Source organism: Gymnoscopelus braueri (genome assembly GCF_963280865.1).
Source record: "Gymnoscopelus braueri genome assembly, chromosome: 1".
NCBI lineage: Eukaryota > Metazoa > Chordata > Actinopteri > Myctophiformes > Myctophidae > Gymnoscopelus > Gymnoscopelus braueri.
Genome location: NC_137603.1, coordinates 7,563,599 through 7,581,627, shown reverse-complemented (window position 1 = coordinate 7,581,627; position 18,029 = coordinate 7,563,599). Strand labels below are relative to the sequence as shown.

Genomic DNA, 18,029 nt, shown 5'->3' with positions numbered 1-18,029 from the left:
ATAGCGCAGCACCAAGTGCCGCGCTATGAACTTGTAGATCAGCTATTTTTGAAAAAATAATCGTGAAGATGTGTGCAAATCTTTGAATATGTACATTTTTGCTTTAAAAAAAAATATATATATTAAAAAAATCATGATTTAAAAAAAATAGCAGATATATAAGCTCATAGCGTGGCACCGAGTGGCGCTGTATGAGCTTGTAGATCTGCTATTTTCGAAAAAGCCAAAGTATAAAATAATGGTTAAAGTGGTTATTCATTCATTTGTTTATTTGGACAGGACAATGCATATTAATGAACGTCAAGACGTAAATACACCGGATTTAGCAAAGATGATAGTTTTCATCCGCAGATATGCGTTCCCGGTTTTAACGGGTTAACAAACAATTGCATAGCGTTGGTTGGTGTGTCTCCTCACACTCTGCAGGTGGTGGAGAGAAGACAGACAGTGTTTTTTTTCCCGAGGAGATATCATGCCGGAGCAATTACAATAATCTGTGTTCCGAGTCCAATAAAATGTCACAGCAACATTAACGTTTTAAATTGGTGTATTCTGCTCAAGATCAGATAAGAATTCACTGACTTTATTTCCCATTATATTTGCATGAAACAGAAAGTTGTCTTTGGTTCAGTGCACCTTTTCCCTGCTGGTACAAATCATTATGGATGAGTGGACTGTTACATTTATCAGAGATAAAAACCTCTGGGCATGGCTGTCTCTTGATGATGATGTCATTGACAGATGTCTGGCCTGTAGTCTATTCAATGGTCCAGTGGAGACAACACTGCTGTCTCCTGTCTCTCCTCCAGTGGATGTGACACTTACCTTGTGGCCACTCATACACTTATGTGTCTTCCCTTTGAAGTCCCACCACTTATTTATTTACATAGCATGGCTCTCCAGGAGTCTAGCCGTGTATCAGAGGGTTGGTCTGTGTGTGTGTGTGTGTGTGTGTGTGTGTGTGTGTGTGTGTGTGTGTGTGTGTGTGTGTGTGTGTGTGTGTGTGTGTGTGTGTGTGGGTGTGTGTGTGGGTGTGTGTGGCACTACATCCTTTTCCTACACCACTTGATCATTGTCCACGTCCCCCAACCCCTCCCAGGTGAATTGTTTTGGTTCAGAAACGTAGCAGGCTTAGCTCAGCTTAGCTTATGTTATACCGAAGACAATTTTGTACTATTGATAACAAATCTCTGCTGTCCGGCAGCAACCAGCTAACTCCAAAATGTTCATTTTTCAGGAAATGACAAAAACCAAAAAACAAATAGTTAGGAGGTTTTGTTCATCATTGATAAGCTGAACAGCTGAATGGACCTCCAAGCTCACAATGAGGTTGGAGGTCAAAAGGGGGTGGAGCCTGGAGTCAGCAAAACCAGTTAACTCCACCCCCCTTTGGTGGACTTAGCTGGTTTGGCAGAAAGTTTGAGGATCCAATGGAGTTAGCTGCTTTAGTCTAATCTCTCAAGAACAGCTTCTGCACTGCGTTGGAATCTGTCGGGGAGGTTCGTCATAACGAGTGCGCATTCAGATCAGGAAGTAGGCCGCGCTTTACCCAATCACATGTAGTGGGCGGGATTCACATGTCCGTCGATCTTTCCCCCTCGAAACAAACCGAAACTAATTTAACAATAGCGTCCGCGGAGCAGACAAAACCACGGAAATATATTCACATTTTAACTTGCTCTTTCATCATAGAAACAAGTGGGCTTATAACCAAAACGATCCATGTTCTCTGGGAGAAGTGGTGTTAGTGTTCCGTGTAGAAATATTGTTAGTGGGAATGAATAGTCGCACCAACCGGAAGTGATGCGCTGAAGGCGCATCACAAACACCGGTTTCCTTGTGCACTGGTGTTACGTTATCGTCCGCCCAGAGCCAACAGACATAGAACAAACAGCAGAGGGCGCTGTTTTTCATTTTCAGTTGGCGATGGGTTCCCAGATTGGCTTTAGTCAGAAGCACTTTTTAATACTTTTCATTGGTTCAATATTTGTTTAATCAACACACAGACGTAAAGGGTGTTCAATAGCACTGATTTATGAAAAAAAAAAAGGCAAAAGCGGTTTCTGCCAGACAGCAACGAAATTTAAAATCTGACTTTCAACGTTGGAACAACAATCGCCTCTATCTTTAGCGGGAAGAGTGCAATGTGTAAAGATGACTACCTTTCCTAAGTTTTTATACCTGGTCTAGTGTCTTCCAATCTTTCAACCTAAATCATTTTTTTTAAAGCCATAGCCAACTTATAACTAGCTTTTATCTGGGACAACAAAACTCCCAGAATTGGTAAGACAATCTCACAGAGAAGAAAGGTCGACGGAGGAGAGGAAGCAATGCAGAGTGGTTCCTGTGCGCAAGGCCCCACAGGACCTTGGGACCCGTACCAAACGTCCTTCATGCATACATTACTTTAATTCCCATGGTCATGGTGTATGTATGAGGTTATGTTTACTGTGGACTACTGAGCCTCCATGGGATTCATTAGTCTGATATATACTTGGTTCTGTACCATGTCGCGTGCCGGAAATAGCAGATCTACAAGCTCGCAACGCGCCGCAGTGTGAGCTTGTAGATCGGCTATTTTCGGTGTGTGACAGTAGCACAGCCTAGTAGTCTTAAGTCATCCTTTAATCCATTCAATCCGGGGACGCATATCAGTCATTTTAGATGTATTTGGCTATTCAAAAATAGCAGATCTACAAGATCATAGCGCGGCACCGAGTGCCACGCTATGATCTTGTAGATCTGCAATTTTTTTTAAATCTTGAAAATGTGTGAAAATCTTTGAATATATGTATTTTTAAAGCGAACATTTATAACTCAAATCTTTGCTTCTGGGGATCCCTGGAACCAAAACTATTTTACAAATGTTGCCTTAAATATATATATATTCTTTATATTTGCGCCAATTTTCAAGATTTTTCAAAAATAGCAGATCTACAAGCTCGTAGCGCAGCACCGAGTGCCGCGCTACGAGCTTGTAGATCTGCTATTTTTGAATAGCCCAAAGAAACCTTAAAATGACAGAAATGCTTTCCCGCTCTTGGGTTAAGCTATAGCTTCACAGCATCAACACAAAAAAAAAACGAAACACCGTTTTCCTCTTCACATTGGAGAGAGCCTTGAGAGTTATCACTGTCAAACCTGCAGCCTGCAGACAGCTGAACAGCACATCAGCATGTTTTCAAGAGCGGGGGGGAAACATGCTTGATAGTGCTGCGCCTGGTATTATGTCAGACGTTCGAGGAACGACACAACACGACGCTATACGTCTCTCAGGTATAATGTGTGTTACAGTACAGTAGAGGTGTACTGTTAGTGTACATATGGACATGACGCTGAGCCGTTCCGACTGTACAACAAACAGCCAGGGCTTCCTCTCTCCTCTCTAGCTTCTATTACACGCCACAGATGGTGAAGCAGATGGAAGCGAGCGAGAGAGCTCCAGCACACCCCGCTCTCTCACCCACCGCCACCGTCCCTCCCTCTCTCCTGCCTAACCGCCCGCAGTGGTGGAGAGTAACTAAGTACATTTACTTAAGTACTGTACTTAATTATAATTGTGAGGTATTTGTACTTTACTTGAGTATATCCAATTTCCAACTTCTACTCCATTACATCTCAGAGGCAAATATTGTACTTTTACTCCACTACAATTATTTGAAAACTTTAGTTACTAGTTACTTTTCGGATATAGATTATGATATTATGAAACATACATATAACCACTTTAGCCCTATTTTATACCTACTGTAGGCTATTTGAAGCTATTTGAAAATAGCTATTTGAAAATAGCCAGATCTACAAGCTCACAGTAGATCTGCTATTTTCAAATGTTTTAGTATACTTTTGGTACTTTAAGAATATTTTGTACTTATTTTGTACTGTATAATACTTTTGTACTTTTACTCAAGTAACATTTTGAAACACAGGCCTTTTACTTGTAACAGAGTATCTTTATATTTGTGTTATTGCTACTTTTACTTAAGTAAAACATTTGAGTACTTTTTCCACCACCCACCCACCCACCCTCCCTGCCTGCTCGCCATCTCTGCTGACGCAGGGATGAAAAGCCGGCTCCCTGCACCTAATTGACAGCACCTTGTCACCAAAGGAACCGCAGTTTAGGGCGAGCGGGGAGAGAGTCCCCCCTGTGTAATGAATGAATAACCCATTACAACCGGGAACGCATCTGTGTAACAATTATTTTATACTTTTGGCTATTCAAAAAATAGCAGATATACAAGCTCGTAGCGCGGCACCGAGTGCCGCGCTACGAGCTTGTAGATCTGCTATTTTCTTATAAATCGTGAAAATGTTTGCAGATTCTTTGGAAATATATATTTTTTTAAAGCGAACATTCTTAACTCAAATGTTTGTTTCTGTGGGGGTCCCTGGAACAACACATTTTGAGATGGGGGGTCCGCGGCCAAATACATATCATTTTGGGGGGTCCTTGACATGAAAGAAGTTTGAGAACCACTGATATTATAGCAACTCAAAAAACTGTTTTGGATTTAGAGGACATCTGTAGAATCCCCCAGAAGCAAAGATTTGAGTTAAAAATGTTCACTTTAAAACAGATATATTTTCAAGGATTTGCATACATTTTCATGTTTCTTTCAAAAAAATAGCAGATCTACAAGCTCATAGCTTGTAGATCTGCTATTTTTGAATAGCCCAAAGAAATCTAAACGTGACACAGATGCGTTCCGGGTCTCAATGGGATAAACAGCTGGGTGGCACTGATCTCTGGGCTCAGCTGTGGGATAGCCCCCGCTAAAAAGATACTGTATGCTGCATAAAAGTTCTCCTTTCTACACAGTGTAATATATCATCTCTGTCTGGGGTGGGAAACCTCCTATCTCCATACTCCAGTGGTGTAAAGTAACTATGTACTTTTACTTAAGTACTGTACTTACTGTAAGTACAATTTTGAGGTATTTTGACTTTACTGGAGCATTTCCAATTTTCGGCGCTTTTACTTCTACTCCACTACATCTCAGAGGTAAATATTTGAAAAATGTAGTTACTAGCTACTTTGCAGATATAGATTATGACATTATAAAACCACTTTAGCCCTATTTTATACCTATAGGCTATTTGAAAATAGCCGATCTACAAGCTCACAACGGGTAGCATCAAACATTTTAGCACTTTTACTTTTGATACTTTAAGTGCATTTTTCTTTCACAGCATATCTGGGGTTTTCTGTAAATTGGTCTCAAAACAGGCCAAAACTGATTTGCCCCGCCTGTGACGTCACATGCGTCTTATCCTACTTTGTATGATCCCTCCCGTTCAGTTTCGACATTTATTTATTTATTTTTTAAAAACTTTTCCACACAGAACCAGGAGATAACACGCATACAAACTGGCTCAGTAGCGCCACGTGCCAAATCAGGACAATGTGGTATTGCAGGTGAAAATGCTTCATAAGCCAGAGAGAATGAGTATATCTGAGGCTTGATTTAGTCTCAAACCTTTTGAAAAACGTTTGAGGGACATAAACAATATGATATTAAATGTATATATTTTAAATGCATGGTGTAGATCCTTTAAGTAAAAAAAGATTGAGTACTTTTTTCCACCACTGCAGAAAACAGTCTTGGACATATGAGGTCTCCACACCGACAGAGACGATATAAAAAAAGGATCAATGTTAGGATCAATGTTAATTAAAAATGTCCTCTCAGGGCTGGCAGAGACGAGCGTTAGAGAGAGAGAGAGAGAGAGAGAGAGAGAGAGGGGCCTTGGGGGTCCGCGTCCCCCCCCCCTCATCAAAACAAAAGGAACTATCAAAAGAGGGACTTTTACATTTTGCACGAGGTAGCATTACTCATGTCAGGGGAGGATTATTCACGGTGCGGGTTTTTGCATTGGAAATGAGAGCAGCATGCATGGAGGGGCTGAGAGAGAGAGAGAGAGCCATCGCCCAGGAGAATAAACAAGGCTGAAATAAACAGGGATGGATGAAGGGTCTGGATACCAATCACCATGTCTCTTTTTTTTAACCACTTAAAACCCTACAGTATGTACTTAGCTGATCGGGTGTCCCCCAGGGATCTCTATTAGGTCTGCTAGTATTTTCCTCTGCACCAAATCTCTTGATCTACAAGCTCACAACGCGTCGGGTTGTGAGCTTGTAGATCGGCTACAAGCCCCCCCCCCCCCCCCTCCCAGAATATGGACGTATGTGTTCAAGTAGATAAACATGTAAGCTGTGGTGGAAAGTTACTACTAAGTACATTTACTCAAGTCTCAAGTACAATTTTGAGGTATTTTTGTTTTTTACTTTAGTGGAGTATTTCCAATGTTCAATACTTTTACCTCTACTCTCTGAGGAAAATATTGTGTGTTTACTTAACTATAATTACTACTTACTATAGTTACTTTATAGAGTTTGATTATTACAAAACCACTTCAGACCTACGTACCTTGGCCATTTGAAAATAGCCGATCTACAAGCTACAGTAACAGTGTTGTGAGCTTGTAGATCTGCTATTTTCAAAAGATTTTTGTACATTAGAAAACATTTTGAAGTGGGACCCTCTGCATAATGAGTACATTTACTTTTGGTATTTCTGCAATAGGGTATTGATACTTTTACTTAAGTAAAACAGTTGAGTACTTCTTCCGTCACTGCAAGTAAGTAGCGTGAATATAATCAGTCAGTAGAAGGCTCTGCTCTCTTTGTCTCTCTCTTTCTAAAATCAGATCTGCTCAGATGGATCACCTGACCTCTCCTCCGGAGAGAGCGAGAGAACGAGCTGCTCTCTCCCTCTTGTCAGGAAGTAATGCCATTCTTGTGCTCGTTCATTGGATTCTCTCTCTGTACATTGAATACAAATGAAAATTGATTAAAAAGGTTCAAGAGGGTTTTACTTTTCACTCACTCATCCTCATACACATGTACCAAGCAGCAGCAAAGTCCTGGTGTGGCTGTGCTAACAATAACCCTACAGTACAATGTAACAAGAAGATAATAATTATGAGATTACTGAGGAGAATAGTACAGCTTATTACATTGAGACCGGGAACGCATCTGTGTGTCATTTTAAGATTTCTTTGGCTATTAAAAAATAGCAGATGTACAAGCTCATAGCGCGGCACCGAGTGCCGCGCTATGAGCTTTGTAGATCTGCTATTTTTGAAACATGGGTGAAAATGTGTGCAAATCTTTGAATATATTTATTCTAAAGCGAACATTTGTAAAATAAATTGTTCCAAAGATTTGAGTTACAAATGTTTGCTTTAAAAATATATGCATTCAAAGATTTGCACACATGTTCACGATTTATTTTCAAAAATAGCAGAGCTATGAGCTTGTATATCTGCTATTTTTGAATAGCTTAAGAAATCTTAAAATGACACACAGACGCGTTCCGGGTCTTAATGGGTTAAGAGAGGTGGGGTAAAATCCCTTTAGCAACAATGGAGAGAATATGGGGGATAATTAGTAAATGGTAAATGGTGCATTTATATAGAGCTTTTATCCAAAGTGCTTTACATAGATTGTGCATTACATTCACACACACATTCATACACCGATGGCGGAGGAAACCATGCAAGGCACCAACCTGCTCATCGGGAGCAATTAGGGGTTCAGCGTCTTGCTCAAGGACACTTCTCTGACACTAACTCTGGGGTAGCCTGGGATCGAACTGGGAACCTTGCGGTTGCCATCCAGCCCCTCTACCGGCCACTCTACCCCTGAGCCACTGGCGCCCAATTAGTAATTGTATTTATATACAGTAGAATATTCAATAGACATTATCCATATGCTATGAACTCTCTGTGTGTGTGTGTGTGTGTGTGTGTGTGTGTGTGTGTGTGTGTGTGTGTGTGTGTGTGTGTGTGTGTGTGTGTGTGTGTGTGTGTGTGTGTGTGTGCGCGTGCGTGTGTATATCTATAATACTGTATGTTTACTGTTGAGTGAGAAAAGAATGTTGCAAATAGAACAAATCATCTGGGGGACCCCCCAAAATCATGAGTCCAACCCACAGCTTGAGAACCACAGTAACAGATGACTGATGGCTCACAAGGCCGGCCACGTGAAGTCTGAGCTCCAACATTGATCGACGGCATTCCCATATGGATCCTAAAAGCCACATATATTAGTTTTACCTTACAAATTGCGGACATGACCGATACGCACAAGATTAAGATCACACACAGCCTTTATTGCAGAGGTCTCTCCGGTCAATACCAGTCCCGTTGCCAATCGGGTTTATAAGGGCACTGAAATATATCCCTGAAGTTGCTGAACATTGGTGTAAAGTAAACTAAGTACATTTACTCAAGTACTGTACAATTTTGAGGTACTTTTACTTTACTGGAGTATTTCTAAGTGTCTATTCTTTTACCCCTACTCAACTACATCTCAGAGGCAAATATTGTATGTTTACTTCACTACAATCATTTGAAAACTTTAGTTAGTTAATTTGTAGATTTTGATTATCATTACAAAACATACATTAACCACTTCAGCTCTATATACATTTCGGCAATTTTCAAAAGATTTGTATGAATTGTATACATTTGAAAACTGAAATGGGACATTCTGCATAATGAGTACTTTCTACTTTTGGTACTTCTAAGAACATTTTGATACCAATACTTATGTGCTTTTATTCAAGTACATTCTGAGTTCCGGACTTCTACTTAAGTAAAAAATCGTGAGTACCTTTTCCACCACTGTCCCTGAATGGAGCGTTATCATCCTTCACGCCGTGCCGTTCACAAACTATTTCTGTCAGCCTGCTGCACTCTCCCTAATGCACTGAGCACAGATACCGGAGTAGCTCTGCTACGACAGGCAGATGTTGAGTGTAATTAGGGGGAGGTAGACGTGCTTAGCATAATCTAATTATATTGACATACGCTCTTGACAGAGGCGAGGCTTTGCCTCGGGAGCCATCTATATGGCTGTAAATGTGCTATTAGCTACGACGTTTTCGAATGAGCGGCGCCGAGGGCTTCATTGAGCTGGGTCGGCGGAAGGTTAGATACCGGAACACCTTGTCGGAAATGCTGTCGATAGGAGGATACAGTAGGCTGTATTTCTCTGTGTCTGTCAGTGCTCGTCCCTTTTATGCCCATATATGGAGATCCCTGATGTCATCAGTATATGCCCATATATGGGCATGACCCCTTTTGTGCCCATATATGGAGCCGACTGGTTTGTTTGCGCCTGAAGCCATGACAACACATTGAGGTTAGACAACACACTCCATATTTGGGCATAGCTGCATTGGGTTATGAGAGAGAGCGAGAGATTGATATCTATAAGTGTATACAGGGTATCTGCACAGTTCTAAAGTGATAATTGAAGGACCTTTAAGACCTTTTTAATACCTCTAAAATTAAACATTGGCCAAATGGTCTAATATTAGAGGCAGGAATTGTGAAAATAGCAATTGTGAGCATGTAGATCTGCTGTTTTCACAATGGAACCGAGTCAAACTAAATGACGAAATTCTTGAACACAAACAATAGTAGTTGCACAAACTTGTGGAAACTCAACAACAAGTGTTTCAGGATACAGATCACGGACACAGGAAGCATCGTCTCCTCTCTGCCAATTATCACAGAATTACAGATTTTAGCCAATGCCTTAGCTCTTGGCTTGGGCATTCCTGCAATATTGCAGGCCTGTCACGGCTAATTTATGGACATTAGAGAGGCTTCCAAATATGAACCAAGAACCCATTTGTAACCAAGCTGCGTAATAGCATCCTTAACGCATATTCTGTGTCTTTTTAGATTTTTAGCTATAACCATTATTTTATACTTAGGCTATTCAAAAAATAGCAGATCTACAAGCTCATAGCGCAGCACTCGGTGCCACGCTATGAGCTTGTAGATCTGCTATTTTTGAAAAATCTTGAACATTTGTGCAAATCTTTGAATACATATATATTTTTTAAACAACATTTTTTAACTAAAATCTTTGCTTCTGAGGGGTCCCTGGAACGACATATTTTGATGGGGATCGGCGGCCAAATACATATAATTTTGGGGGTCCTTGACATGAAAAAGTTTGGGAACCACTGATATAACAACATATGTTTTTTTGTAAAGATTTGCGCACATTTTCATAATTTTTCAAAAATAGCAGATCTACAAGCTCATAGCGCGGCACTCGGTGCCGCGCTATGAGCTATCTGCTATTTTTGAATAGCCAAAGTATAAGATAATGGTTAAAGTGGTTCAGATCTAAAATAACAGATGTGTTCCCGGTCTTAACTCATGGTCTAGTTGGCCCGATGGTCCACACTGCCAATGACCAGTTGACGAGTGTGTGGTGTTTTCAATGGTTTGTGCTAGAGGGCGCTGTTCGGTAGACCCGGGAATAATGTGATCACGACAAACCCAGCTCCGTCCAATCTAATGTGTAAAGGATTTCGAAAAAAAATTTTTTCTCAGCTTTCTGTTGCTTTTTGGCAAAAACAACCCACATTCAACTGTCCATAACTATGGAATGGACTATCGCGGCGGTACAAATGTTTTTCTCCAATTCTACAAGACTCGGCTACGTCTTTTAAAGTGATCGGCGGGTGGATCTTTGTGAAGAAAAAATATCCTATGATTTTTCAGTCAGTAAAAACGCTCTGAATCGCTGGCAAAGGCAGAGCTCTACAGACTCTGTTTTAACTCTGGCAGTCAATGAGTTAACGGGTTAAATCCATGTGAATGTGCGAACGGCGACAGAGAAACCCCGACCCGCTCCCAATGTCCAGAGTCAGCAGAGAGCACCCTGGGGCGCTGCCCTCTGATTGGTCCAAACTCAACCCCTGTGTATCAGATAAAGACGCTATCTTGATCAGATCTGATTGGTTCAGTTTGTTCCTGTGGAAATGACCTTCCTTTCCTCAGTGAGTGAATATGTGGAGGAGAGTGATTCATCTCCATGCACCATGATTGATCGTTTTTAGTCGTTAGTGATTCATTAGACTATCTTTCGTGTCACAGACACACGCGCACGCAAGCACACACACCCACACACACACACACACACACACGCACACGCACACGCACACGCAGACAAACACTCACGGAAAGATAGTGTTTGTGAAGCCTGATTTATACTTCGTTGTACAATGGTGTTGTTCGGCGAAAATAGCCGATGTATACTAGGCCACCATCTTTTCCCTCTACACCAAATATCTTCTATAAATCTCAATACATTTAGAATCAATAATCGACTCAATATTCCTCATGTAGGTTAAACGAATAATCGAGAAGCGGGTTTATTTTTCAATAATTTGTTTTCTTTCTTGCATATCAATGATATACAGTATATATATATATATATATATATATATATATATATAAATATTTTTATATTCGACTAACGTCTGTTTAACCACTTAACCCAGTATTATACTTTGTCGTACAATGGTGTCACAGACAAAAGACAGATAAATAGCTAGATAGTTAGATAGATAGATAGATAGATAGAGGGGACATTCAGATATCCCATAGGTCATACAGGCATACAACAAGGTCGCTATGTTGGGTTGCCAAAAAAACCTACCAAATGTGTGATCTAAATGAAAAAGAAAATGAGCATAATTTAGTTTTGTATTGTCCTTTTTATTGGAGGGTCCGAGAAGAGTTGTTTGAGAATATTAAGTATGCTGATATGTTGGATATCAATGACTCACAACTTCTTAACCGTTTATTTGAAAAAGATGTATTTAACCCATTAAGACCTGAAGCCGATTCTACAAATGTCTTCTAAATCCCAACAGTTTTCTGAAAAAACTTATGTTTCTATATCAGTGGTGCTCAAACTTTTTCATGTCAAGGACCCCAAAAATTGCCGACCCCCATCTCAAAATGTTTTGTTCCAGGGACCCCCCAGAAGCAAAGATTTGAGTTTAAATGCTCGATTGAAAACAATATATATGCAAAGATTTCCACACATTTTCACGATGTTCATGATTTTTCAAAAATAGCAGATCTACAAGCTCGTAGCGTGGCACTCGGTGCCGCGCTATGAGCTTGTAGATCTGCTATTTTTGAAGTGTAAAATTATGCTTTTTTTTTTTTGGGTTAAACTGGAAAACTACTTGGAGAAAGCTTGGGACTTGAGGAAAAAGGCTTTGTACAGCCAGTACGGGATATGTACCTTATGTGTTGTTATTTTGTTATATGTTTGTATATGATCAGCAATACCGGTAACCAGTGTATGACATTTTAAATTTTGAATAGCTGTCTGAAAGGGTGTCATATAATCCCATGAGGGATGGGCCACGAGGTGGCATGACACATAAAGGGATAGTTCACCCAAAAATCCTGGCAGACCGGAAAAGCGGTCGCAAGGATCTGTTCCGTTCGATGCCCTGCAAGTGTTGCCAGATTCTGTGAGAGAAACAAGCAACCAGGTCTAGGAAAACCAGCCCAAAAGAAGCAACTGTGGGCCACATGAGCACTTTAACATATATATCAGCTATTTGAAAAAAAATCAAATAATATCTTGCGGGGAAATTATAATAAGTAGATCTGGCAACCCTGCCTGCAAGAATGAACGTTTAAAGGGATAGTTCACCCCCCCAATTTTTTTTCTCCTATTGATTAGTCACCCAATAGAGACTTGAATTCATGGATATTTTTTTTGAGCCAATAATTTGAGGACCGGCAGCGGTTCCGGTAGGAGACACAAAGAGTCTCCTTTGTGTCTCCTACCGGAACTGCTGGGCATCAAATTATTGGTTTAGGAATGAGACTTTAAACTTTAAACTGTTCATTCTTGAGAGCATTCATTCATTCACATCTATTTTATCACACTATGCCCAAATATTACTTTGATCTCATAGTACTGACACAATTCAGATCATAGATTTGCTAAAATAGCCATTCAGGTTGAGTAATGTCATTAGCTATTCCATACATTGATGTCATCACACAATGATATCACAACATCATTATTACATCAGATGTAATTGTCCTTTTATAAATGTTGTTATTGCGTTTTCCAACACAACACCATTCAGGAACTTGTGGAAACAAATTACCCTTCCTTCTTACAACCTCTTCTGTAAATTAGTTGCACTGATTCACAGTGGTGCTGGTGTGTGAAATGTTTCAGTGGACGATACATCTGAAAGGAGGACTTAAGAGTTACTACCCAGCTGCTGTGGTAGTCGGACACAAGGTGTACTCATTTGAAGGATGCCGTTATAACAACAGTGGTCAGATTGAAGTCCACGTCTTCAACACAGTGTCTCTACGCTGGAGGAAGTTGACCCCAGAGACAATTGGAAGACAAGAACATTACCTTGAGGTTCCCTGCGTGCGCAGGGGACACACAGCTGTTCTGGTAGAAGAAATGGTCTACATCTGGGGGGGAATTCCTTTCTGTAACGTGCTTTATGCATTTGATGTTGACAACCACAGCTGGTCCAAACCCAATATTTCTGGTAATGTTCCAGAGGAGAGGCAGTACCACTCAGCCTGTGTCTTGAGGAAAGTCATGTATATTCATGGAGGATGGACCCAACTGACTGGAGGACGCACTAATGACATCTACAAGTTGGACACGACCACAATGGTCTGGTCCTTAATTAACACCAGAGGCACACCACCACCTGGATCATCAAGTCACTCTGCCACCATCATCGGGACAAAGATGTTTTTATTTGGGGGCGGGGGGGTCCAGAAGGTCTGCTTCAACACCATCAGTGTGTTTGACACAGAGACCAACTGCTGGCTGAGCACACCTTCTGCACAGCGTCCTCCAGAACGACGCTGTGGTCATTCAGCCTTTGCCTACAATGGAGAGCTGTACATATTTGGTGGCAAAAACTGGAACCAGGACTTCAATGATCTGTGGAAATTCAATCCACAGACCTTCTCATGGAAGAAGGTTGAGCCCAAAGGGAAAGCCCCATGTAGGATGATGTCTTGGATGGGTTGTTGCATGGTGGGAGATCGTATCGTACTCTTTGGAGGATACAGCATACATAATGACGTGGATATCTTAGATTTAAGTCCTAATCTGAAGATGTTATGCAAGCTAGCAGTTATTCAGTACGGTGTGGAGCAGTCTGAACTCACACATGACATCAGGTGGGAACTGGCAGCTATGACTACCAACAATAACTGAAAACATAACAAAGCCCTATAAAAAGAGAAACAAACCGTATAGTTTTGGACCGCGATGGAGGCGCGCCGTCTCAAGCAAACTTTTTTAGATTTTTCATATTGTAATTATGTCATGTATCTCCGATCAAACAACTAGCGTTATTATTTTAATATTCAATATAAAAAAATGTTATCTCATGACATAAAGATTTTATAATGGGGGTGTTTGGGGGGAGGGGGGGGCACCAAATAAAATCTTGCTTATAGCGCCACGAAAACCCTAGGGCCGGCCCTGCTTGCGGGGCATCGAACGGAACAGATCCTTGCGGCCGCTTTTCCGGTCTGATGCCAGGATGTGGTGGAGAGGATGACTCACATTGACCATTATGGCCCGTATCTTACTGTGTAGCATCTCTCCACAGCAGACAGACTCCAGTAGGAGAATTGTCGACTATTTTCACTCAAAAGGGAAAACATTCATTCATCGTAATTGAGGCAAATAAGGTTTGAAATGGCCGGGATAATGGTCTGAAGTCAGCCCTGCTACAACAACAAAGCTGTTGTGGTGCAAGCAGTGTTGCCAGATTCTGTAAGAGAAACAAGCAACCAGGTCTAGGAAAACCAGCCCAAAAGAAGCAACTATGGGCCACATGAGCACTTTAACATATACATCAGCCATTTGAAAATAGCAGATCTACAAGCTCACGAGCTTGTAGATCGGCTATTTTCAAATAACATCTTGCGGGGAAATTATAATAAGCAGATCTGGCAACCCTGCCTGCAAGAATGAACGGTTTAAAGGGATAGTTCACCCCCCAAAAATGTTTCCTATTGATTAGTCACCCAATAGAGACTTGAATTCATGGATATTTTTTTAAGCCAATAATTTGATGACCGGCAGCGGTTCCAGTAGGAGACACAAGAGTCTCCTTTGTGTGTCCTACCGTTACCGCTGGGCATCACATTATTGGTTTAGGAATGAGACTTTAAACTTTAAGCTGTTCATTCTTGAGAGGAGTCATTCATTCACACACACACACACACACACACACACACACACACACACACACACACACACACACACACACACACACACACACACACACACACACACACACACACACACACACACACACACACACATAGTGTGTTTTTTATCACACTATGCCTAAATATGGATTACTGACACAATTCAGATCATAGATTTAGCTAAAATAGCCATTCAGGTTGAGTAATGTCATTAGCTATTCCATACAATGATGTCATCAATGATATCACAACATCATTATTACATCAGATGTAATTGTCCTTTTATAAATGTTGTTATTGCATTTTGCAACACAACACCATTCAGGAACTTCTGGAAACAAATTACCCTTCCTTCTTATACCTTCTTCTGTAAATTAGTTGCACTGATTCACAGTGGTGCTGGTGTGTGAAATGTTTCAGTGGACGTTACATCTGAAAGGAGGACATAAGAGTTACCACCAAGCTGCTGTGGTAGTCGGACACAAGGTGTACTCATTTGAAGGATGCAGTTACAGTAACAAGAACAGGGATCAGATTGAAGTCCACATCTTCAACACAGTGTCTCTACGCTGGAGGAAGTTGACCCCAGAGACAATTAGAAGACAAGAACATCACCTTGAGGTTCCCTTCGTGCGCACGGGCCACACAGCTGTTCTGGTAGAAGAAATTGTCTACATCTGGGGGGGAGTTCCTTACTGTAACGTGCTTTATGCATTTGATGTTGACAACCACAGATGGTCGAAACCCAATATTTCTGGTAATATTCCAGAGGTTAGGCAGTACCACTCAGCCTGTGTCTTGAGGAACGTCATGTATATTCATGGAGGATGGACCCAACTGACTGGACGCACTAATGACATCTACAAGTTGGACACCACCACAATGGTCTGGTCTTTAATTAACACCAGAGGCACTCCAGCACCTGGATCAACAAGTCACTCTGCCACCATCATCGGGACAAAGATGTTTGTATTTGGGGGCGGGGGGGTCCAGGAGGTCTGCTACAACAACATCAGTGTGTTTGACACAGAGACCAACTGCTGGCTGAGCACACCTTCTGCACAGCGTCCTCCAGAACGACGCTGTGGTCATTCAGCCTTTGCCTACAATGGAGAGCTGTACATATTTGGTGGCGACAACTGCAACCGGGCCTTCAATGATCTCTGGAAATTCAATCCACAGACCATCTCATGGAAGAAGGTTGAGCCCAAAGGGAAAGCCCCGTGTAGGATGATGTCTTGGATGGGTTGTTGCATGGTGGGAGATCGTATCGTACTCTTTGGAGGATACAGCATACCTAATGACGTGTATATCTTAGATTTGAGTCCTAATCTGAAGATTTTATGCAAGCTAGCAGTTATTCAGTACGGTGTGGAGCAGTCTGAACTCACACATCACATCAGGTGGGAACTGGCAGCTATGACTACCAACAATAACTGAAAACATAACATAGCCCTATAAAAAGAGAAACAAACCGTATAGCAGGGGTACTCAACAGGCGGACCGCGGTCCAGGACCGGACTGCGGGACACCTCCCTGTGGACCCTGGGGGAAAAAAAGAATGTTGTAATTTTTTTAAGAGATATATTTTTGCCGGATTCTTGGAGGAGTGTGAAAAAGTATTTGAATTGTTGTTCTGTTGCTTTCATGTTTATTTTCATGTATGTTTTCATACTTAAAAAAAAAAAAAAAAAAAAAAAGTTAAAATAATTAAAAATACTTATTTAACACATCGACCGCCAGAGGTTAATCTCATAATGTACTCACCAGTGCCAAGGTGTTTTTGTTGTTTTTTTGTTTTTTTCATGTCGCCATAGATCGTGTTAAAATCCTTAAGATTGAGCCGTACACGGTCTGTTTACATCCGCGACATCTCAACGTATCTCCCAGTGAAATCCACGTGTCAAACGGGGCATCCATGTTGTAGTTAGAGCGGATTACGTTAAACAGTGAAATGCGAGGAGAAAAAACTACAGGAAGAGAATTGAGTTTCAGTTTCGTCTGTAGAACGAGGGCGGACGTGATCGTCAAAACCGGATCCCAAATAATTATATTTCCGGTCATCAAACCGGAAACGGAAGTGGATCAAAAAAATTCCGAAAGTGAACCCGGACATTTATAGCGCGAAAAGACCGCGGACCGTAGGGCTACGGTCTCGGCGCTTAACAGTTGGATTTAACGGGCCGTAGGACTACGTTCTTGGCGGTTAATGTGTTAATAGAACCTGAACCCACTTATGCATTGTAAGTTATTAATAATGAAGAATTAACATAACACAGTGTCAAATTAGCAATATTAGAGGAAAATAAAAAAATAAACTCCAAAATGTTGGCGTGCGGGGGACCCCCTCTAGCCTCAACCCAGATTTGCGCCGCTGCTCTGCACCCCAGTTTTATTAAGTTGGTTGGTTGGGAGGGGATCCGATTTGATAAGCTTGGCTCGATTGACCGACTTAAATAAACTGACCTTTGCCTTATTCAAAAAATGATTTGTGGACCCTCAAGATTTGTAGTTGAGTACCCCTGACGCATAGTTTTGGACCACGACGGAGGCGCGCCGTCTCAAGCAAACTTTTTTAGATTTTTCATCTTGTAATTATGTCATGTATCTCCGATCAAACAACTAGCGTTATTATTTTAATATTCAATATAAAAAAATGTTATCTCATGACATAAAGATTTTATAATGGGGGTGTTTGGGGGGAGGGGGGGGCACCAAATAAAATCTAGCTTATAGAGCGTCGCAGTTCCCGCCCACTTCCTGTTTTTATTGGTGCCGGAAGAAAAAACTCAATGCATTTTTCCATTGACATTTCCAAAAATATTTATATCTATTAATTTAAGCCTCGAATCAAGCCATCATGACATGACATGAATCATGACCATAAACGTTTGATTCTGTTATTTTCTTTT

The 18,029-nt window shown here is 41.1% G+C and overlaps 2 protein-coding genes across 2 annotated transcripts in view; both read left to right on the top strand.

Annotated features, from left to right (window-relative positions):
* tspan4a (tetraspanin 4a) overlaps positions 1-18,029 on the top strand; it is a gene marked incomplete at its 5' end in the record, with an annotated part of 303,305 nt that overhangs the window by 34,254 nt on the left and 251,022 nt on the right. The window lies entirely within an intron of this gene.
* Positions 8,959-16,557, top strand: LOC308078272 (kelch domain-containing protein 3-like; the record flags this gene model as incomplete). The annotated part of the gene is made up of 3 exons (XM_080419393.1): positions 8,959-9,000; positions 10,711-10,797; positions 15,697-16,557. 3 exons carry the CDS (start codon positions 8,959-8,961, stop codon positions 16,555-16,557), a joined length of 990 nt encoding a protein of 329 aa, XP_080275519.1.